We start from the raw sequence: 23,966 nt of genomic DNA on the forward strand, positions 1-23,966 counted from the left end.
TGTCCTGTTTGTGATAAAAACCTCCAAACACAATGAAGTAGGGAGAACTTCATCTGATTCCAAAGCTTCCCCGTGATCATGACCATTAGCCAGCCTTATACCTAGTTAGAACAAACCACAGTTAGTGGTTCTTGAGCTTGTAGTTGGATATTGTGGATATTGTAGTAGGAAAAGAGTATATTTGCACAAAAGGAGAAAATTGTACATCCCACCTGGGTGTGTTCCTGTGCCACCTGCTCCAGGTGACCCTGCCTTGGCAGGGGGGTTGGAGTGGATGATTGCAGAGGTCACTTCTAACCCTCAGTGACCCTGTGAACTCTGCTTGTGGCTGCTGGTTCACAGAATCCCAGAAGGGTTTGGATTGGAAGGGACCCTAAAGAAAGATCAGAAGAAACCCACTGTCCACACCACCTCTGATTTTGCAACGTGGAGACGGATTTGAAGCAGCTGGGATCACTTCCAGCCGAGGGGAAAGAGCAGAGGGTAGAAGGGCTGATGTTTTTCCCACATCTCAGCTTCAAAGCTTTTGGTTGGGACCATAGCACAGATCCATCAGCAGGCAGGCAGGCACAAAAGCCTGAAACTGTCTCTGAATTAATTCAATTTCCACATATGAGAAGCCTTCAGCCCCTGAGGAATGCACAAACACCAAGAGGCTCTACATCCCCCCACATCCCCTGTCTAGGGAGCACTGTTTGGGATCTGCCCTAATCCCTTTGTGAGCTGCCAGGTTGGCACAGAAAGGCTCATGGAGCTGTAGAAGGCATCATGGCTAGAGGAGATGAAGTTTCTCAAGGAGAAACCAAAAGACAGGCAGGGAGCTCAACCCCTTTTATTTTTCGGGTTTTTTTTGTTTTTTTTTTTTTTTTTTTTCTTTAATTAATTATTCCAGTCACTGCTTGTTTTGCCCAAACTTATTTTTGGCTGTGGCAGTGGGATTTGCCTCCTGCTGCTAACGCCCAGGGGGGAAAGAAACAGCCCAACTTCTCTGTAAATCTGCTCAAAGCATTCAGCTGAAATCAGAGAAAATTCCTCGCTGCTGTTAAAATTTAAAAAACCAGGGTAAATCCTCACTGTTTTCTGAGTGCATGTGCAGACTGTCCCTAGACAGAAAGGTGCAACTGTTAACTTACCAACTCTCACAAGAAGGTGGTTTGATGTGAAACAAGAAATACAACTTCTAAAAATAATCAGATTAAGTAATCAACGTCGCTTTTGCTGTCTTCTCATTTCATGACTCTTCCTCTCTGAAGCAAACCCTCACATTTCATAGAATTGGCTCCCAAGATCATGACCCGTCCCTTTCTTTGGAAAACCATTCTCCAAGTTGATATTTGGCTTTTTTAGGATACTCAGAAACGCTGGCAAACCTTTCTTATTTTTCCTTTAGGACCCAGATTTTGGATGTTTTCTCTAACTCCATTTAGCATCTGCTACAAACGGTGATGCACAAGTGGGGTACTGAGGGAAATAGGGGAGCTGCTGCTGCGGAAAGCCGGGCATGCAAACCCCCATTTCCCCCTGCGCACCCTGACCGTGCCCTGCGCGTTTATTAATTTAATTAATTTAATCCTTTGACGCTGCGCCCGCACAGCCTCGCACCCTCTCCGCTCAGTACAAACCCCCCCGCCCGCTGTACCTTGGCACGGCCCAGCTCACCTCCCCCCCGCTTCCCCAGCGAGTGGTAGGCGCCGCGCACTCTGATTGGTCGCCCGGCCCCGCAGTCCGCGCGAGCTGCGGGTGCTTCAGTGTGCGCGCGGCCGGCGCGGCGGGCGGGTCGTTCCCTGCTCTCCTTCCGCTCCCTCCGCCCCTCAGCGCCGCCGCCATGGCTTCGGGTAGGTGCCGCCAGCCCCGCCGGGCTCAGCGGGCAGCGGCGGCTCCGCTTCCCGCCGCCGAGCGCGGGCGCGGTGGGGCGCGGGAGGGCGGGCGGAGCGAGCGCCATGTGGCGCATGTGGGAAAGGCCGCGGCCATGTTGCGGGGGACGCGCCCGCATTTTACCTCACGCCCCCCCACCGCCATTGCGCTCGGTGAGGGGGAGGGGAGCCACGCCCCCGCCGGTGGCCCCCGTGGACACGCCCCCGAGGCCACGCCCCCTCCCCGGGGAGCCCCGTTGCGCGAGGCGCTCGGGTCACGCCCCTTTAGGCGCGGGGGCGTGGCCTGGCGGGCGCGCCCCCCACCCGTGTCGCAATGGAGGGGCCCTGGGGGCAGGAGCCCTGTGGGCTCCTGTGCTCGGGTGATGCTGGGGTGCACCCCTCCTTTTGGGGTCTGAGCCCCCCCTTTAGGCCACAGCCCCCCCAGTGTGAGTGTGGACCCCATTTTGGTTCATACTTCCCAGTGTAGGCCCTCCCGTCTTGGGTTGTGTATCCCCCATGTGAGGGATGTGGGCCCTGTTTTGGTTCATACCCCTCATTGTAGGCTCCCCTACTTTTGGGTTGTGTTCCCTTCCCCCTGGTGTGAGATGGAAGCTCCCCCTTCTGGGTCACAGCTCTTCTCCTATGTGGACCCCGACTTTGGGTTGTGGTTCCACCCATCATGTTGTGATGGGGTTGTGTGACCCCATCCCGGTGTGAGCTGGGGGTCACCTTTGTGTCGTGCCCCTCTCCATAACGTGCTTTGTGTGCTCCCCTTTGGATCAGCACCCCGCATGGAATGCAGGCACCCCCTCCCTTGGGTCTTGCCCCTCTTTACATGGGCAATGTCCTCCTCACCCTGCAGCAGAGGAGCCACCTTTGTGTCCCGGTGTGTGCCACCTTTGTGTCCCGGTGTGTCTGTTCTGCCCTCTGTGTGCTCTCCACAGCGTGAAGTGAGGGGGCTTCACCCCCTCCTGTGGGTTTAACACCTCTCTGGCTGGGATTGTTTTCCAGCGAGGCTTTAGCTGAGCACAGAGGCAGGATCTGCTCTCCCTGGTGACCTGACACAGCCCAGCCTCCCCTGGGGCCTCTCCGAGCACAATGTGCTGTTCCTTCATCCCCTTTGATGGCTGCTCCCCCGGCAGGGAAGCCTTGGCTAGGTGTGGGTACTGGTGTATCCCAGAGTGGGAGGAGGAATTCCAAGGCTGCCCGTGCTTTGTGGAGCGAGCCATGTTTTGTTGTGGTCGAGCCATTTTGGCGTTGTCTCGTGCTGCGTGTGTGAGTGATAGACAATACAAACAAAGCAAGGGCTGCTACAGGAATCCTTTCATTCAGGAAAAGCAAATGTGGCCAAAGGTACTAAAATGAGTCCAAATCACGAATTTTTCTATAAATGAGTAAAGCTTGGCAGTAAATTACATCCACTTTCCCCTCATCTGTCAGCTACGGACCAGTGAAGCACCTGAGTGTCTCCTCTGTTTTTAGTGATGTTCAAACACGAGGTTCTTTTTCTTTGGAGGATATTGAGAGGTACTGCTGCTCCTTTATATGTATTACTTAATAAGAAAATCTCGGTTTTCAAATGTACACAGCAGATTGTTGTATCTTGAGAGGAATAGACCCCCTGGGCAATGCAAGGTGATTAACCTCTACATCCCACTTCGTCAACAGGAAATCCTTCCATGAACTTTTTAAACATTAAAAAAAATAGTGTAGGAATTTCCAGAATAAACTGTTATTTCCAAAAATCCTTACAGACTCTTGTCCCCATTGAGCCCACAAAAATAAATTGATCAGAAGTCTGTAAGAGGTCAAGCAGAGGATGTAGAAAATTGTATAAATAAAGGAAATTCCTCTACTTTTCTGTTTTCATATTGTACAGGCTCCTTATCTGGTTGCTTTCAATTTTTTTTTCCGAAATGTTGTGGTTTGGTGGAAGTTTGTTAAGGAGAAGCTAAGGACATGAAATGCATTTCTTAAATTTATAGCTAATTACATCCTTACTCAAGGATGCAATTTTCTGATACTACCATTAATATTCTTTAATTAGCAGTATTAATGGCATATAAATGTTAAACCACAACCATGTTTCACAATGTGGTTACCTGCTTAATAGTAATCTTTGTGATCATTTAAATAGAAATTGTAAAAATTTTACTTTACCCCTTAAAAACAAACTTGAATTGCACCTCTACATTGGCTTTTTAATATGAAAAAGCAATGCAATATTTATGTAGCAGTGCAAAAGGAGGAGAAATTCACATCTAAGTGAAACTGCTTTATAGGACATGTGAAATTTAACCTTTCATCTCATGTTAGCTTTGGTAAATGTTTCATATTACAGAATATGAAATTGGATACTTTGTGTTGCTTTGAGGAGATACCTTACCATTAAAAATGCTGTTTTGTGTGTGAATATCTGGGGTCATCCCCCCCATCTCACATCCATCACCTCAGGTGATGCCCTCATCAAAGCTCTGGTTAAGTGTCTGTAACCACGGGCAGGATTGGATTTATGGCCTGCTGAGGGAGGTATAATGAGCACATTCAGCAATCTGATGAGTGTTTTGATTGGAAAATGGTCACAGTCATTTATGACATTTACCCTGCCTTGTAATTAATTCTCAGTGTCAGCGTTTTAGGCACTTCTGGGGGTAGAGGCTGGAGAGAGAATGTGGGGGGAAGGGTAAAGCTGGGCATGAGAAGCTCCTGATAGATTTTATTACACCGTGGCACAAGAGTATTTCTGTAAATTCTTGAAGAGAAATATTGCAGTGCTTATCCAGAAAGTTTGGCTTTTGACAAGAAGGTGGGAATTTCATGCAGATTTCCTCCTGCCTAGCAAGGGAGCTGGATGGAGCCTGAGCAGTGCAGGGGCTGGAAGGGCACGGGGCAGAGTGAGGAATTCTGCAGAGCTGGGATGGATGTGAGCTGAGGGAGCCTCAGTGTGTTCTGTGTGTCTTCTGTGTGTTCTGTGTGTCTTCTGTGTGTTCTGTGTGTCTTCTGTGTGTTCTGTGTGTCTTCTGTGTGTGTGTGTCTTCTGTGTGTGTGTTCTGTGTGTGTTCTGTGTGTGTTCTGTGTGTGTGTCTGTGTGTTCTGTGTGCTGCATCTGTCACGTGCTGCTCTTCTCTCTGCTGGGATTCTCCTCTTGCAGCAGGGGCAAAGGGAAGTGTGGTGGCTCCTCCATCCCTGGTTTTCCATCTCCCATTCTGCCTGTGTTTGTGCCCTTTAGCTCAGCAGAGCTCTTTCTTAGAGCATCCCAAAAAGGGGTTCAGCTGCACTGACCTACTTAGCTTTGCTTGATTAATGAAGCTGCTGCATTCTGCTCATTGATGATGGCGCTGTACTCTATAGCCATTAGAGGGGTTGTACAGTTCTGGATATTTGAAAAGACGCCTTGAAAACAGAATTCCTTCAAAAAGGACATTTCCAAGTGTGTTGTGTCCCCCACACCCTGTGACCCTGTGCTGCTGTCATTCCACTCTTCATATTTTCACTTTTGTTAATGAAGAGGAAGCTTCATTCTGCAGGGATAGCAGTTGTAATATCCAGTGTACTTGAACCTTTCTCCCTCTCCCCAGATTTTCCCCTCCAGCAAGTAGAGACTAAAATGTTCATTGGAAATTCTCAATATGACTTATTTCTTTTTCTAGATTCTGGAAGTTACAGTCAGTCTGGGGGCCAGCAGAGGTATGTGAGGATTTTTGTTTTGCTGTTAGCAATTACATCTGCAGACTGAAAGACCATTTAGTATTCCCAGCATGATGCCTGCTTGTTCAGGATAGAGTTATTGATAGGTGTTTGGAATTAAGGATGCAGAAAGCTTACACCTGGGCCTTTCTCAAGATGTCTTACAAAACAAAGAGAAATCACTCTGTATTCCTGAAAAGAAGACAATAGTCATGCAATGTAAATGGATGTAAATTGGCATGACATCTGGTAACAGTGAGAAGTTTTGAAATGACATGAATATGGAGAAATACTTTCCATGTGATTGCCTTAAGCTGTTCACTGAGATTTTAGCCAAAGGTTAGGATATTTGTTACATGGCCCAAGGCTGCAGGGCATATTTTAATCAGTGAGACAAGAGTTTTTATGGAAGTATAAAAATCATGGCTAATGCTGCCTGTGCTAATGAAGATCATGAGGCTTTGTGCTTGTAGCACTGCCTGAGTTTGGGTTTGTATCTCAGTTTGGTGAGTTTCAGCATGTGTTTCTTCTGTCAGTTCATGAAGGCTTAAAGTGGCAGAATAATGAGTAAGTATAATATAAAATTACAGCAAACCCAGCTTTCGTGTACTTAAAATTTATATTTGAAACACAGCAGAAATTAAAATAAGCTCTTCTGGCTTCTGACAGTCAACCATTAATTCATTGATGCAGTTTTAATATGCCTGAAACTGCAGCACTTGGATTAAACACCTATTTTGGAATGAAGAGAAACTCAGAGACACCAAAAATACCTTTACTTTCCAGCCTGTGTGGAGGGCACTCTAAGCATTTCCTAAATGCATTTTTCTCTTCCAGCTACTCATCCTATGGCAATCAGAGCAGTCAGAATTATGGACAAGGACAGGTATGTTAAAAAAAAACATTGTGGCTTTCAAAGCAGATGTTCCTTGAGTGAAAAAAACTGTTCCTGGGCCAGGAAGAATTCCAGTCTCAGCTGTGCTTGATGTTTGCAGTTGTGTCTAGCCAAGGAAACTGTGATTTACTGCTGTGGAAGTTACACTTATTTGAGTACATTCTTGAAATTACAGGGATATTCTGGTTATGGGCAGAGTGGAGACAATTCCTCCTATGGACAGAACTATGGAAGCTATCATGGGAACTATGGACAAAATCAATCAGGTTTGGCTAGCTTGTTACATTCATTGGCAGGATTTAAAAGGTGAATATTGACTAAAAATTTTCTTCCTCCATTTCCAGGTTATGGACAAGATTCCCAGGGATATGATGATGAATCCAATTATGAAAATCAGAATCAGAGCTCCTACAACCAGCAGTCCTATGGCAGCCAGGGGCAGCAGAAAGGGTCATCCAGAGGGTAAGGAGGCAGAGTTTATCAGTAGCTATTTAAGATATTGTCTAGTAGTTGTGCAGTCTTAGTTATAAATAATAAATAAATAGAGCTATAATATATTTCTTGCTAACATTGCTGAGAAGAAGACAAATAGTTGAAAATCAACGTCCTTGAAACATGTTTAATGTCTGAAAGGGGGTACAGGAAGAATATTTTTTTGTGTAGGAAGGATGGGTGTAGTTGTTTTGAAGTCAAGCTATATGGGGACATGCACTTTAGAAAGTCTTTGGATTGTGGCTACAATGAAGAATGGGCTTGGCAGAGTGTTTTGATTAGGAGAAAGACCTATCAAATCCCTCTCCAATCACATTCTTTTGTATAAACTTACAGTGCTCTTTTATTAACTTCAAATAAGCTCTTAGCAATGGAACTCTTAGCTGCTCTCAGATTGCAGACTGCTTATCTGGCTCAGAATGCCTTTTCTTGAAAGAGAAAGGGCTCAAAAATGTCATGTAAGAAATATATTTTGGTTTTCCAACTAAGTAGAGTTCTCAGAACATGGTGGGTTTATATCCTCATCAGGAAATTAAATATGCCCATACATGCTGCACTCTGTGCTATTGCAAATGTATTTTACTTGTGATGTTGTGTTGGATTCAATTTCAGGAGGATTGATGATACAGCTTTGAAAGTATGTTGGAAAATACAACCCAACTTCCCAGGATGACTAAAAAGGCCATTTAATGCTAGAATACCTCCCTGTCTGCTTTACAGGCTTTGTGCCTCCACCCCAGGTCACTGCTTGTGTTAGAGCTTTGCTGAGCATCATGTGACCTCTCTGAAATACTCTGTTGAGTCCTAAACCTCATTCTTGTGTCCAAGGTCCAAATGGTTTTGTATTCTTTGCAAGGTGATAAAACAATCTGGTCTTGAGCAAAGCTCTGTTTGGTTTCTGGTTTTGTAGTTCTTATTATAAAACATTTTAATATTTAAAAAAAAATCTTAATCTGCCAGCAATAGGTTCTTTCACTCAGATGTCATTTTTGCTTCTGTAACAAAGGCAGGTACACAGTTAAGTTTTGTTTTGCTATGTTTTCTGAGTATTTATTAGAGTTGTACAGAGGTAGTAATGTACTTTTTAACTCTGTAGATGTCCAGTAGAATAAAAATACAGCACATAGGTTCTCCAGCAAGTTTGTGACCTAGAAAATGAAGAAAAGACCTTGAAGGGAAGCTTCTCATTTTCGGGTTGTAACAAACATGGAGAAAGTGAGACATTAAATGGTAGCAGCTTTGAGGAGGGTACCACAAACCTGCAGCTGTCACATCCTAGAGGAGGGAAGGGAGGACAGCAAATAGTGGATGCTTCCAGCAATGCTTCCTTTGGTGGTGAAAGGCTAAAGCAGAGCTGACTTTTTTGAAGTGAAGATAATAACAAGAATCTTCACAAGCTGTTTACCACTGGGATTAGCAAGGTTAAAGCTGAGATCTAGGCTAGAAGTGGGAGAGAGCAGATTAAATGGTATTTACACAGATGGGATATTTTGGGATTGGTTAGACCCAATGCACTACATCTGAAAGTGCTTTGAAAAGCTGCTGGAAACTTCCTGGAGGCTCTTGTGGTTTTTTTCCTTTTCTCTGAGATACTTTCACTAGCAAGTAAGATTGCCAGATCCTGGAGAGTGGCAGATCTAGTGCCTCATCCTTCAAAAAAGGATGGAAGCAGGGGGGAAAAAGGGAAGAAAAGGTGGTAGAGGTCAGAGATTCTTTTCAGTTACTGAAAAAAAAGACAGCTAAGGCACAGCTTAGTACCTGGGGGAAACAAAGGAATCAGTAACAGCCAGTGTTCCCTGGATGCAATTTATTTCTCATAAATCTATATTATGCCTTGCCATGAAAGGCTAAGAGAACTATTGTCTCATATATCTAGATTTTCAAAATACTTCAGTTTCTACTGAAGTAGGGTGGTGTAGGCAAGTGTAGTGTAGGTGAGATTCCCTTGTGGTTGCTCTAAAGTCATTAATCTTAATCTTAGAGAGGATTTATGACTCCCTCTTGGAATGTAGAGCTGCATTGTGTTGGAGCATCCTGGATGTGATGCTGCTCAGTATTTCTGATGAGGGCTGCTGGGATAGTTTAGATGGCACTGAAATGAGAAGAACCACAGGTATGTTAGAGGCCACCAGAACAGTTAGAAAAATTCTTGATAAACTGTAGAAGGCCCAGAAGAAGAGAGAGGTTGCAATTCAGTGAAAGCAAAATGTTGGGATTTTTAGGGAGCAAGTCTCAGCTGCGCTGTCCAGCATTAGCACTGAGGCTCTCCCTGCAGGTCCAGAGGGAAGGATTTGGTGTTCAGTAGGTCACAATCAGCCATTCATGGGACTGGGGAGAGGGGGGAAAGCAACTGTTGGACTGGGACACCTCCTGAGAGGAGTGATGCTCCTAATTTACATAATGAAGTAACTGCAATTAGGAAATTTTTAACAATGTCATGAATTTTCAACCATGATTTTCCTCTCCATTCTCTGAACATTTAGCTATTAATTCCAATTCTGTTTGTTTTAAGTGGAAGAGGCTCTTATGAACAAAAGTCAAACTATGGTCAGCACCAAAGCTCTTATGACCAGCAGTCAAGCTATGGACAAAACCAAGACTCTTATGACCAGCAGTCAAGCTCCTATGACCAGCAGTCGGGCTATGGCCACCAGGGCTCCTATGACCAGCAGTCTGGCTATGGCCACCAGAGCTCTTATGACCAAAAGTCAGGCTATAACCAGCACCAAAGCTCATATGGGCACTCCCAGCAATCCTACCAGTCCCAGAAGGGAAGCTATAGCCACAACAGCCAAGGTAAAATTGACTGCTTGAATTCAGTATTGGCTAATAAAATTGAGCAGGTCTGTGAAATGGTTGGATTTCCTTCTGCAAGCAGTTTTTGATTTGATGGATACTTAATTTTTTTCCCATGTTGATATTCTGGGGGATGTATATTAGTTAAGACTTTCAAAACATTGTTTTGAGATGGGAGATGAAAACCTCTTGAGGCCCCAAAATGGTTGCATTTAGGTATGTTGGAACAGCATTGCAGAGACTCTGTCCCTGAGTTCTGCAAATTCTAGATGGATTTTTTTTTCCCCCCAAGTTATTTTGAACTCTCTTCATGCACGAGGGTGACATGTCTTGATCAGTCATGAAGGAGCTCTGTGAAATGGTTGGATTTTTTTCCTTCTGCAAGCAGTTTGATTTGATGGATACTTAAATTCCTTTCAATGTTGATATTCTTGGGGGATGTTTTATTTGTTAAAACTTTCAAAACATTGAAAGTAGGGAGATGAAAATCTCTTGGAGTCCCAAAATGGTTGCATTTAGGTATGTTGGAACAGCATTGCAGAGACTCTGTCCCTGAGTTCTGCAAATTCTAGATAGATTTTTTTTTCCCCAAGCTATTTTGAACCCTCTTCCTGCACGAGGGTGACATGTCTTGATCAGTCATGAAGAGCTTCTGCACTTCACATTCCAGCTTTATGCTGTGTAGGTGAATTGTGAGATAGAAGGAGAAGTTTAAGATGAAGCCTTTTTTTGCATTAACTTCACACCAGCAGCACAACCCACTCTATTTATCCTTGTTCTGTCTTCAGTGATGTCTTTTGCAAACTGGGAGGACTGTATGGAAATCAAATGGAAAGTGTATTTTAGACAATATGTGTTTAATGTTTGGAAAGTGGAGTGTAATTACAGAGTGGTTTTTACATTCTGATATACTCAGTGACCCTGGAGATAACCGAGCAAAGTTGGTTTGGTTTTTTTCCCTTTTTGGCGCAGAGAATGTCAGAGAGATTTAGGAGTTGATACATTTCAGATGTAAATGAAGAGGAGGTGGGAATTGCAGGGTGTGAATTTTCTCTGTGCTGCAGTTGGCACTACAATTGACTCTGTTTGGTTTGACTCCTCCCAGATGATCGCCGTGAAAAGAGCAGGTATGGAGAAGATAATAGAGGATATGGCGGGTCACAGGGAGGAGGTAGAGGGGGATATGACATGGATGGAAGAGGTCATATGTCTGGATATAGGTAAGTGATCTCATTCCAGTGCCTGCAGCTTGTTTCCTATTATTTAGTTATTCCTATTATTTGGTTTTCATTTTTGTTTATTATATGTCTATTCCTAAGGTGGTTCAGGTTTAGATTTCCAAAACTGGAAGGTTTCTAAAATTAAACCTTTCTGCACTGCACAGAAATGGGTTTTGCCTAGGGGAGCAGCTTTTACATTCACATAGATTGAGAGCAGGCATTTGATTGTTTTGACACACAGCTGCATTTTATTTGCATGAGTTGCAATACAAAAACTGCCTCAGCCCATCACTTACTTTCAGTGATGAGAAAACCAACAGCCAGTGATTGAGAAAAATTTATGAAATTCCTACCTAAGGTAGCTCACATTTACCAGGGAAGTATTTTGGCCTTGAATAATTTAGCTTTTGTTGCTTTTTTCAGTTATAAACTTCTATTAAAATACACATCTTTTATTATTGATTTATTTGTCAGTCTGAACACGTTTATTTTGGGCAGATCTGAAACACTAACAATGCTGTCACCCCTTTCCCCATTGCCTTAGGCCCTGCACTGTCAAGAAAATTTATGCACATATTTAATTCTGTGCTTGCAGATGATCTCATGCCGAGGTCTGCAGTTGGGACCTTGGCTTTAAAGCCTACTGAATGAAACATATGACATATTATTTATTAATAACTCACACAACTGGCTCCCCTTTGTGTCCCTCTGAGTGGTTGGAGGTGCTCAGGGCTCACTGATGCAGGGCAAGAATGTTGAAGCTTCCAGAGAGCTTTGAGGTGTTGCTTGTCAGCACCACTTACCCTTCAAAAGGCTGCACAGCTCTGGGTTATTCCTAAATTCCAGATTAAAAACTCTATAATTACACAGTGTTTTCTGTTGGAACTGATCTGATTTAAATAAAATAATTCACTACTTGGTTACTTTTAAATGTACTTATTTTTAAATCATATTTAAAATCTGTCTGCTTCTGAGTTGCTCCTAAATTGTACTTAATGGATTGTTTATAATGATGTAGGAGGATCTTACCTCTTCTAATTAGGTGTGGTAACACAATTAGAAAATCATATTAGTGTTATTTTATGTTTGTTGAGGTTTTATATAATATAAAGTTAATGTATTTTTCTGTAATATTTTTATAATAACCACAAATTTATATACTATAAATAAACATAAATGTATATAACAAAGACTTCTATAATATATAGCACCTCACATAAAACAAAAATAACAAGCAAAATAATTTCTAAGTTAATTTTAATTTTCAGTTAAAACTGAACCTTTTTTTTAATCGGATTTACTTTGTGGATGAGGACTTTCCATATTCCTGTGATAAAAACTATTTAAAAAAAAATTTCATAGCTTAGCCCTTTCCAATAATAGCAATGAATGTGAGCTTCAAAAAACACACTGCTGATAGAGTTTGTCACTTTGAAACAAACTTGGGTCTTTGCAAGTTAAAGTCAAATGTATTAATGTCTGTGAAAATAAAGCCCCTTGCCATATTTTTCCAAAATGTGAGGAAACTTTTGCTCACACATCCATGTAGATCATGGAGCCAAAAGAAGGGAGAGAGGGGAAGTGAATGAAGAAGTGGAGGAAAATTCAGGGAAGTGGGAAGGCATTTATTAGGAATTCTGTCTGCTTCTGTTAAGTGATGTTGGCTTTAATGGTATTTTTTGTGGAAGTTTTCTGGATCCTACAGTGTCATATAATTTTATTCAGTCTTTTTGCATAATTGTGACAGAGGATTCTCCTGACATATGTATTTTACCAGACATGCTTATTAGAGAAGTCTAAAAGGTTAAATTAAATAACAAACTCTATAATGAAGGGGAAAATAACTTGTAATAAGGTAAGAAATCATGTTTAGTCCTGTGAAAATGTGGGGTTTAAGGGCAGGGGTTCTTTGGGGGGATTATTTTCTTGGGTTTCTCTTATTTATATGTTTATTTCTTGGGGGAAAATACATGTAGGAATATCAGGTTGATCTTCAGTAGCCACCATTTTCAGTTTTTCTGATCCTCTTTTAATTCTAAACCATGAAAATTCCATAGCCATCAGGAGATAATGTAAAAATCTTGTCTGCACAGATACTTTAATGATGCTGTAATCACAGAATTCCAAAATGGTTTTGGGTTGGAAGGGACCTCAAAAATCAACTTTTCCCTCCCTCTGCCATGGGCAGGGACACCTTCCACTAACCCAGGGTGCTCAGAGCTCCATCCAAGCTGGCCTTGAGCAGGGCATGGAATAAGAACAGGCTTTGACTTTTACAGTGCTTAGAAAATAACATGTAAAAATTGCTCCTTGACTTTACAAAGAAATCAGCATCAAATGGGAGACCACAAGGAATGGATCTCTTGTTCTTAGCTAATAATTATTCTTCCTTGTCTGACATTTAGACACAAGGAGAAGCTTTAGAGGTGTAGTTTTGTTCTGACAACCAGTTCATGTCCTGGACTGAATGCTTCCAGCACTCATTTTTCTTTAGTGCCTGTGTAAAGTCACCCAGCACTGAGAAGAAAATCTCTTTGGAGAAATTCCTGTTCACATTTTTTAACTGATATTAGTCTAGTGAAGAACACATATTTTGTCATGTGTCAGAAGTTCACATTTTTAGTTTTAATAACTTAAGGTTTCAGAATTATCCTAGAGATTTTTTTAATGGTCTTGAATTGCATCTTTTGGGATTTTAGTAGAATTTCCCCATCCTATTGTTTTGAAGGTTGAAAAATTTATGATCTTCCTAATTTTTATTCTCGCTAAGAAGTAAAATATTTCTCTTTTCTTCATAGTTAGAAGACTGTTATCTTTTGGTTAGAAAGCAGGAACAGCAAGTCTTGAGAATGCAGAGTTTTTCTTTAAGAAATTCACCCAATTTTTAGACTCCTCATCTGAAAACAAGGAATTAATGGTTACTGTGGCTGGGGGACTGAATTGTTTTGGTTAAGGCTGTAAGTGGGAAACACAGGAGCAAACAAAGCATGTGAGAGGAGCTTTGCTTTTGGCTCTGCTCACACAGCCTGTGCTGGGGGAACCACAGGGATGCAGTTCAGAAAGGATTTGCCATTGTGTTAGGATTTGTCATAGAAATCCTGACTTTGCTCAGCAGAGATTATTTTTTCTCTCTTGTGCAGATTTATGGTGATCTACTATAAACACAAATTACCTATGCAGCTTAATTTATCAGCTATTAGGAATGGGAATAAATGTGATATAAAGAAACTGCAGCATAGTGCAGATGAGTTTTACAAGTGTGGTTTGTGTTCAGAATTGATATTTTGACTTGTAACAGATATGCTCGAGCTTAGCCTTATGGAGACTTTGGAAAAATGTGAACAGAGGCAATAAATATAAGCAAGGGAAAAAACCCCATCTGTCAGTGACTGTTGGTGCACTAAATATTCCTTTCTTGTTTGTAAAATACACTCTTAGGTGTTAGGGACACACTTGGTGAGACAGATACATGTTGCAGGCTGAATTTGGTCCCTGATTTCTTAGTGCTGCTTCTGCCAGTATCTGATATTTATAAAACTGCATTTCTTGTATGTTGAACTCCCCATATTACCAGTACTTTAATTTAAAGAGATGTTCCCAGCTGGATTAAGCAATATCCAGATGCAGTCTAGTAGGGGATGATAAATCTATGATTGAACATGGGAGAAATGAACAACTGAGGACTTGGGGCAGCAAGTTCACACAGCGAGTGGTGCCCTGTCATGTTCTGGCTGCCTGCAGTTCAGCCTCTTATTTATTATCTTAGCTGCTGGCACTGCTGAATTTTAACTGCCTGTTTCTGTTTCTGACACAGAACATTAAGACTCCAAATTCCATCTGGTCACCCATGTCTGAGGTCTGTGTGCAGGCCTGGTAAAGCAGTGGGCTGTGAATGCTGCAGTTGTATTTTCCACAGGTTTTATGGCAATAATGTGGGAACTAATTCAGTTGCTGAGGTTGAATTTTGGGTCTCAATGAGGGGCAAATCTGAGACTGTGGCATCAGCTGCTTGCAATTTCTGTGTTTGACTTGCTGCAGGATATCTGCCTGATCCCAGGGAGTCTTGGCTAGCTTTGCCCAGCAATTGCAGGAAGGTGACAAACTGCAGCTTCATAAATCACATATCAAATGCCACATAAAAATGTAGGAAAGCATTAATCTACTGTCAAAGGTGTCTATCAGTAGATTGCTCCAGATTTTTGTTGTGTTGGTCATGTGTGACTAAGCAGAAGACAACATGCTGAGGCATACTTGGGCAAAAATGTATTTCTGTAGACATTAATTAAAAAACTGATTAAAATTATTGATTGCACTCATTAGTGCAGAGTGCAGAACTGCTGTATCACAGAATAAAGGCATTGGACTGTGACTTCCTTTACATTTTGTATATTCAGCTCCTTCTTTTCAGGATTATGGTGCACACATTTTCACCCCAGCATCCTACAAAACCTTCACTTCCAGCAAAATCCTGGATGTGTTGACACAAACTTACTTTGTGTAAGTTTTTAGATTGCTGGGGTTTTCTAACTGCCATACACTTCCACATCAGAAAATATATTTGTTCTGGATGTTGCTGTCCTGATGAGCTGGGACCATAATCTGAGGTTGGAAAATTTTCATAACATTTAGATGGTTGATATTATTCACTGTTGTTGTTTCTGAGTTCAAATCCCAGAAAAACAGGCATCCTACTAAAAATTGTTGTGTCATAATGAAGTTGGTTTTTTTTTAGCTGAAGTGAATTGGAGGTGGCAGAAAGGTATTTACAGTAAATTTTATCATCACCATTGTGTTTTTAATCATCAGTCCTTGAAAACAGCCTTGAGTAAAGACCAGCACTGATGCTGCATGTAAAATCTTTAATGAGCAGAGTGGATTAATGAATAAATGACACTGCAATTTAGCATTCAGATTTCTTCTGTGGAACAGCAATAAAATCTGCAGCAGCAAAAATTTATTTTAAGAAAAGTCACTGTAAAAGTAATACTGTCTGTTGTGCCAAACTGTTCCAGGTGTCTGTCACCCTCCAAAGAGTGTCTCTTAATCCAGGTTTGATAATAACCTGTTGAAACTTTATTTGGTCCTCACTTTGGGCAGATTTTCTCTCATAAATGTTAAGTATCAGCAGCTTCCATTTATGACTTTCCATTTGCTGTAACAGATGGACAGAGTGCCAGAGAAATGACTCCCTAATTTTACTGCATTGCCTTTTGATGGTGCTTGTGTGCCCTGATTGGGCTGATGTGTGAGCAGACAGATGGAATTAACACCTGGAGTGATTTCTGGTCACAAAGTGCTTTGCTGAGGAGGCACAATAGCTCCAGAGGCTGGAGATATTTCTCTGCAGCAGGGTTTGAGCTCACACTGGTGGGTTTGAGCTCCCCTCATGGTGAGAAAGCTCTTGGGATGAGGTGATCCTGCCTGATTTTGAGGTGGCAGCTGTGTCCCTCAGGACAAGGAGGACAAGCAGGCATTTGTACATGGAAGTATGAGAGAGTCCTTCTGACATTTGGTTATTGACTTTCTCAAAAACCCAGTGGTTTTTTTCTGACAGCTCTGAGTATTGATTATCTTATGTTCATAACATGGATGCAATTAAAAATGCTGCTGTGAAAAATCCTTCCAGTACAAACCTATCCAGTGAAAAAAGAGTGAGGGTTTATTTTCATGCACATAATTGGAGGCATAACCACCTGTTTTAAATCCCCTTTTAACCTCTGAAAATTGATGTGTGTATTCTCTTAACTTGGTCTACATTTTGTGCCACAGGTTTCAGAATGAATGAAATAAAACTTCACGGCCTCTGCTTTTGAAGCTCACATACACACACACCTTCTCTGTAATGCCAAGTGCTGTAGTACAGTAGGTCCCCACAGACCCTTGCTCAGAGAATGGCTCATTCTGCTAATTTACCCCCTCTATTATGAATGCATAACAATAGAGATTAATTTTAGCTCTTTTGACATCTAGGAAAGTACTAAAGTACTAATTATTCCAAAGTAGCAATTACATCTACAATTAAAGCCCACATTAATCTTCATGAAAATACCATTTTTGTTTTAAACCCCAGTTTTGAATAGCTGTTATTTTGGCTGATGGGATGGGAGAAAGTATTGAACCAACCACATGTGTATGGGTTAGTTTAAAATACTCCTTAGGGCTTGTCTTCTCCAGTGCAGCACCCTGAGAGATTTTCTTTTTTTGTAATTTAATTTTTGAACATGAATGGGTAGTGAGGAGAACATAGACATGGTGCTTTAGCTGCCAGACAGTAATTCTCAACTTGTCATCAGTTAACTGTAGATTGAGCCTTGGGCTCAGCACGTAGAGACTTAAGGAAGAAATCATTTCTTCAATTTTTCCTCTGCAGTGGTGGTGACCGTGGTGGCTTCAAAAATTACGGTGGTAAGTGCCGAGTATCCAAAAATGTTTCAGTGGAAATTCTTTATAAATCTAAAAGCCACCAATATCTTGTTACTATCTAGTAGAAGCATTATAGAGTTTTGGTGAGGCTGGTGTGTTCACGAGTTTTAATAGCCAAACTTGTAGCAATAAACTGGATTTCTGCTTTGTCAAATTGCATGAGAGAATTTGTGGAGACAGTGACGTTCACCGGATTTTTTTTTTCTTTTCTTTTTTTAATTTTTGTTACAAATGCTTCTTAGAAAGGTACTAGAGGTAGAAAAAAAAAAAGTGGGAAACTGCTTGGTGATGTGACAACCAGCATTTGCAAGCAAACACCAGCACAGCATCAGTGTGGCAAGTGCCACATGCTGCAAGTTAAAGAACACGTTAACGTCCTACAGACGCCTTCTGTTGAACGTTTAAATCTAAATATTCTCTAAATCTCTGGTGAATGTCTTAGATCTTAGATGCATTGCATACATTCTTTATATATTTTCTTGTTGCTAAAAAGGTCACTTGAATGTGTTGTGCTAAAAATAGTCTTTTTTCTTTCTTTCTTTTTTTTTTTTTTTTTTTTTTGGTCAAACCCATATCATAGGTCAAAGGGATTATGGACCAAGATCAGATGCTGGTAAGGAAACAAGCAGTGAGTGGGAGTGGATTGTAGCTCTTAGGTCACTGCTTTTAAAATGTTTATCTAGAAAGATGGATGTGGTTGCAGTTCCCATGGCTCAAGAGAAACCTAGCTAAAGCACGCCTTCCTTGAAAGAAATATATTTAATTAAAGTGCATGTGAATTTTTGGATGCTAATGCAGCAAGTAAGAATTTCCTGTTGAATTCTGAATGTGCTTGAGCCAAGCAGCTGCTTTAACTGTCATCACACTTCTGCTAAGCTTGTGTTATTTAAAACACACACTGTTCTGGTGGGTTGGGATGCCCAGCTGCATGAATGTTGGGTGTAAGGCAGGTCAGCTGTCCAATGTACTCAGTTGATGTTGTTAACCTCAAAATTAAGCTCCCTGCTCCTCTTTTATTTCACACAAAATGTCTGTGGGATTTAAGGGTCTTCTACTGGGCAGCACGGAGCTGAGCTCAAAGTATTGCTCCCACAAAAACACATGGTAAATGTAGCTTAATTTTCCACAGATTCAGAGTCTGACAACTCTGATAACAACACCATCTTTGTGCAAGGACTTGGAGAGGATGTTTCAACAGATCAAGTGGCAGACTATTTCAAACAGATTGGTATCATAAAGGTATGTGAAATGAGAAATCATGGGTCAGAAGGAAGGGAACTGGTGGAGCTGGTGTACTGGGAGTGTAGTGGTATCATTCAAGGCAGAGTTCTCTCTGACTCCCCAGCAGCTGTAGATAATATTTTATCTGGGTTCCCAGCTGACAGCTCATTTGTAAGCTGGCAGCACTAGCACCTTTCTCCTAGTGACATTTAGATTGCATTGTGTCTCTTCTTTAGTCTTTATAGCCCTGACACTCTATCCATTGTGCCACCCTCGTACTGCAGCATGTGTGCCTCTGTTCTGGGGCTGCTGCTTCTGGTTCTGCCATTCTAAATTAGGATTTTGTGCACTTGACCTCATTTTTTTGTTAAAACTGAGCCCATCATTACTTCATGGAGAACAGCCAGTCAGTATCCTTCAGTCAAATCCCTATTTCTGCAGGCCAGCTCCAGGAGAATATTCTCAGTAAAGATACTTAGTGTTACAGTTTATGCTCTGAACTGATTTCACCACTGTTTTTGCTATGCCAAGTGTACAACCTTTCTTTTCAGACCAACAAAAAGACTGGCAAACCCATGATAAATCTGTACACAGACAAGGATACTGGCAAGCCAAAGGGAGAAGCCACAGTATCTTTTGATGACCCTCCTTCTGCTAAAGCAGCAATCGACTGGTTTGATGGTGGGTGAGACTTACCTGTTCCTTTGGCCATTTTTGAATCTAACAGGCAGTAGAAGAAGCAAATCAATTCCCCTTTTGGAGGCCCAATGCTGCTATTTATGTAGCTTTTGGCTTGGGTTTTTGGTTTTGTTTTGGGGAGTTTTGGTTAGGGTTATAGTTAGTTTGGGGGTTTTTTCCCCTTAAATAAAGAGCTATATTTCATGGTTTCTTGTGTGTGTTGGATTTCTCTTGTTTCATTAAATAGCAGATAGTGATTTAGACCAAAAATGTGCAGTGAAACTGAGGGTTTGCTGCTGTATCTCAGTCACCCATGCACAAGGTACAAGAGGTGGTGTTTGTGTCACCTCTTGTTTAGACCAACAGGGCTGTAATCTGTGTTAGCAGCTGAAGGGATTCCCTACAGTCTTGCATTGATATTTTTAGTGTTGTGGGAGCATTCTTAGAGTTTGGGAATGGTTCTGGCAATCTTGTGCTGAGTGCTGTATATGCACAGTGAAAAACAAGGTTTTAAAATTTTGGATTTATCCCAGAATTATATTGTAATGTAAAACATTACAACATGTAATGTTTTACATTACATTATAATGTACATCCTTTACAAATGATGTAAAACTCCTCAGTAAAATGTAAAATATAATGTATATAATTTACAAATGATCATTTACATCATTTACAAATGATGTAAAACTCCTCAGACTGCAGGAAGTACAGTGACACTCTTGTAGTAATAAACTCAAGGGGGTGAGGGAAAAGTACCTTCTCCTGTCACCTTGTGTGTTCACAGAATTTTAGTGATACTGGGTAGAAACAAAAGGTCGTGCTCTGCATCTGGTGGGAAATGATACTGCTTTAAAAAATTGGCATGGCATGCTTGTCTGAGTTTGTATTTGCTAATAAAATGCAAATTGACTTTTGTTAAGAGGGTAAGGCAAATATGACTATATTAGGCACATGTGCAGTGCTGTTTGTCTGTGATAAACATTGCATCTATGAAGAATCCAGTCACTGAAAACCATGAACTTTATTTAAATACACTTAGTTGAGTTTTGGGCTGGCTATTGAGTGGTACAAAAGCCTTTTTTGCCTTGGTAGAATTACAGACAGTTCAAACATCCAAACTACTTCCCCATGAGCATGGCCAAAAATCTTCTAAACATTCTTATGTCTTTAAGTTGCAACTTACAGATCTCATTTAAACTAAAATATCTGTGGGTTTGAGGAGAGTTTAGCAAGTACATCAGGGCTTCCATCTCACCTTTGGACCAGTGCTTTCAAAACCAAGAGATTCACTGCAGCTTCCCTGTGTCTCAAGAGTTTTGTGTTCAGTCTGGGTGTGCAAATCACTTCTGCTCTGCTGGGTTTGCTGCTGTGTTGTTGGGAGCTGTATTGATCCTTTCTCTCCTCCCACAGGAAAAGAATTCAATGGCAATGTTATCAAAGTTTCTTTTGCAACCAGAAGACCTGAATTCATGAGAGGAGGTGGAGGTGGCGGGCGTCGAGGTGGGGCTAAAGTCTGTAGAGTCCTTGGTTTTGCACAGTTAAATGCTTTTGCACTATGATTGATTTATTAAAGAGAAGTTGACTTTGAAGCAGTGATTCATCAAATATATGAGCCTTTGGGATTCTGCCAGGAAGGGGAGTAATAAGGATTGAACCCAGTTAAGTAAACTGAAATCTGTAATCTCTTCTGCACAGCACAGAATTTATGCTTTCCTTTAGAACTGGAAAGTCTCCAGGTCTTGTCTGCCTTGCTTTTAAAGAGAAAGTGTAACAGGGATGTTGAGCTGTGCCATCCCCACATATATAGGGGGGAATTCCCAGTGAGTATTTGCTTGTTACAGCAAAGCTCTGAGATTCTCTTTCCTGCTGGGATAAAGCAGGGTACATAATTCAGCTGCTGCTGATTTGGAGCAGCATTTAGATTTCTGCTTCCTTTAATCAAGGCTGTATCAATCTCCCTGATTCTCTGCATATACAGTTTTGTCAGTAATCCACTGGCTATTCATTACCATTTTCCAGGAATCGTGCTTTGGGCAGTGACTGTCAACAAATTATAGTTCTGAAATCAGGCATTTCTGTAGAGTGATGGAAAAGGATTCTTCAACAACTTCACTTGTATAAAAGTTCCTAGTTTTGTGATGCAGAAAACAAGAACATTGTCCCTCTCCTTGTGTCAGAATCATCCTGGGATTAATCCAGACTTCTTTTATTGTTAAATTTTTGTTCTGTGCCCAAGTCTGGCCATAAGTGACTGATCTTATACCTTGTTAAATCTTTCAGAAATTTTATTAATGCATGTAGTGGGTTTGTATTTACCCAGTGGCAATTCAAGCAGATCAGGTTTCCCTTTACTGCTGAAAAAGAATTTATAATAAATAGTGGGAATATATTTGCATTAAACACTCCTTCCACTTGAAAAGTGTGTCTGTCACTGAGGGTCTGAAGGCAGTGACAATCTTTGATACCTGTTTGTCATGTGCACTTCACAGAACTTTATTCTGATTATAATTTTATCTGCAGGTTCACGAGGTGGCTATGGAAGAGGTGGGGGCTTCCAGGGTAGAAGTGGGGAACCAAAAAATGGTGATTGGGTTTGTCCTAACCCGTAAGTGTCATTTTAATTGGGATGGGATGTTCCACGTGTGCTTCACCTTCACAGCTCATTCTGGGCAATCCTTGTCTGTTCCAGGTCCTGTGGCAACATGAACTTCGCTCGCAGGAATTCCTGCAACCAGTGTGGGGAGCCCAGACCAGAGGATTCACGTCCATCAGGAGGTGTGCAAAAGCAGCTTACACCTCTGTTCCTATCACCTGCATCTTTCTGAAGAAGCTGATGCAGTTCCATGTTTTTCCCCAGATTTCCGTGGCAGAGGTGGCTATGGAGGAGAGCGGGGCTATCGAGGGCGCGGCGGCCGAGGCGGCGACAGGGGAGGAGGCTATGGGGGCAAAATGGGAGGGAGGTAAGAGCAGCCTTTGCCTTTGCCTGGCTCTGGGATTGATGGAGACTGTGGGAAAAGTGTTGTTTATGTGTGCAAGTACAACTGCCATGAAAATATTCACTACAGACAGGAGCTTCCAGAGAGAGCCACTCAGTCTGTTGAGTTTTGTGAATGTTTCTGGATGAGGCTCTCTGTAAACACAGAATGTCAGAAATGTTTGACTGAAGGGACTGTTTGTTATTTGCTTCATTTATTACTTGCTTAGAACCTTTTCTTTCCCTTTCCAGAAATGATTTCAGAAATGATCAACGCAACAGACCATACTGAAGACCACTGTGAATGTTTTGTTTGTCTTCTTGATGCGTTTGATAGTGAAATTGCCTGCAGCTTCACCCATGGCCTCTTTCAATAGTGGAATTGAGTGAAACTAGATTTTTATTTTGGTGGGAGGGACTGGGGTGGTTTGGGAGGATTTTTTTTTAAGCAAGACATTGAAATTTAATCCTAATTTCCACATTCTCCTCTTTTCTTCCCCCCCTCACCCCATACCTTTTCAACAGGCCCTAAGAAGGAAAAGATAAACTGTAAAATATTGCCAAAATATGAAGTGTTTTGTAATACAACAATAAATGCTGATTGTTTTATTTGTGAAATCCTACTGTTTCACAATTTCTTGAGTTGCATGCATTTCCTTACGTATTCCCAGTGTTCCTGTGGTATGTTTTAAGCAGTAAATAGGCACTTGTTTGGAATGGCACTGCAGCTCTGACCCAAGCTCTGTGTGTTCATAGAATCTGCAGGCAGTACAGTGATGAGCCTCCTTGCTGTCCATATCCTCTGGCCTGGATTTGCAGACTTGTTCCCTGCTCCTTTCCTTTTTCCCTCCTCTGGTGCCTGCAAACCTTGCCCTGCACCCTGAGGGGAGCAAGCAGAAGCAATGTGAGTGTGTTCTGCTGCTGCCAGGGGGCAGAACAGCTCAAAATCTAAGGTGGGATAGCTTTAAAAAAAGCTACATCCTGCTCATTTTGGAATGTGGGTGATGGAAACAATTGTTGTGTGCAGCTGCTTCATCCTGGAGTTCAGATGCAGGTGAGGTTCAGTAGATGCATTGTGAGCATTTGGGATTGAGCTCTGCAGCCAAGGGAGAGGAGAGGAGGGAGGTGAATTATCCCTCCTGCTCAGGTAGGTCACTGCAGAGGGGAGCAGTCTGAGAAGGTGGCACTGCCCCAGCCAGGTCATGGCAGTGCTGCCTCTGCACCACAGGCCTTTGAGAGAGAACCTCTGGCTGTCCAACATTCCAGTGGGCAGCACTATAAATACAGGTCCTTGGGGGCTGTGGTTACAGCTGGGCATAGGGCTGGGCCATATCTCCTGAGAAATGAGCAGAAATTGCTCTTGTTGAGGTTTATGAGCCACTCCCCAGATTGGTGTGCATTGATGGTCATGGTAACAAAGTCCAAACCAGCATTTCCAGGGTTGTAAATGTGGTCAATGCTGGGCCTTCTCCATGTTTCTCCTGGAAAGCAATCTGCTGTGTTAGAAAAGACATTTTTCTCAGATTATGGAAACTTTTCTTAAAACAGTGGAATTTGAGGTATGTATGTACTAGTGACAGTATAAAATCCAATGTATGGCATGTGAGGGTTCAGAAAGTTGATGAATTCAGTATCTATTGTCTTGCTGGCCTAGCAAAGTTGGATGCTGATGGTTTGAAGCTGGAGTTACTGTTTGGAGGGAAGAGGCTAGAGGGTGCTCTTGC

At 41.9% G+C, this 23,966-nt stretch overlaps 1 protein-coding gene across 1 annotated transcript; it reads left to right on the forward strand.

The window, feature by feature from the left end:
• Positions 1-1,748: 1,748 nt before the first annotated feature.
• On the forward strand, positions 1,749-22,860 carry TAF15 (TATA-box binding protein associated factor 15). The gene is made up of 16 exons (XM_036394971.2): positions 1,749-1,835; positions 5,504-5,540; positions 6,378-6,426; positions 6,611-6,701; positions 6,780-6,897; positions 9,440-9,723; positions 10,829-10,943; positions 17,314-17,348; positions 17,947-17,979; positions 18,496-18,605; positions 19,139-19,268; positions 20,679-20,768; positions 21,789-21,873; positions 21,958-22,043; positions 22,126-22,228; positions 22,495-22,860. The coding sequence occupies exons 1-16, from the start codon at positions 1,826-1,828 to the stop codon at positions 22,532-22,534; spliced, it is 1,416 nt and encodes a 471-aa protein (XP_036250864.1). The 5' UTR covers positions 1,749-1,825; the 3' UTR covers positions 22,535-22,860.
• The last annotated feature ends 1,106 nt before the right edge of the window (positions 22,861-23,966 follow it).

Source organism: Molothrus ater, chromosome 21, assembly GCF_012460135.2.
Source record: "Molothrus ater isolate BHLD 08-10-18 breed brown headed cowbird chromosome 21, BPBGC_Mater_1.1, whole genome shotgun sequence".
Classification (NCBI taxonomy): domain Eukaryota; kingdom Metazoa; phylum Chordata; class Aves; order Passeriformes; family Icteridae; genus Molothrus; species Molothrus ater.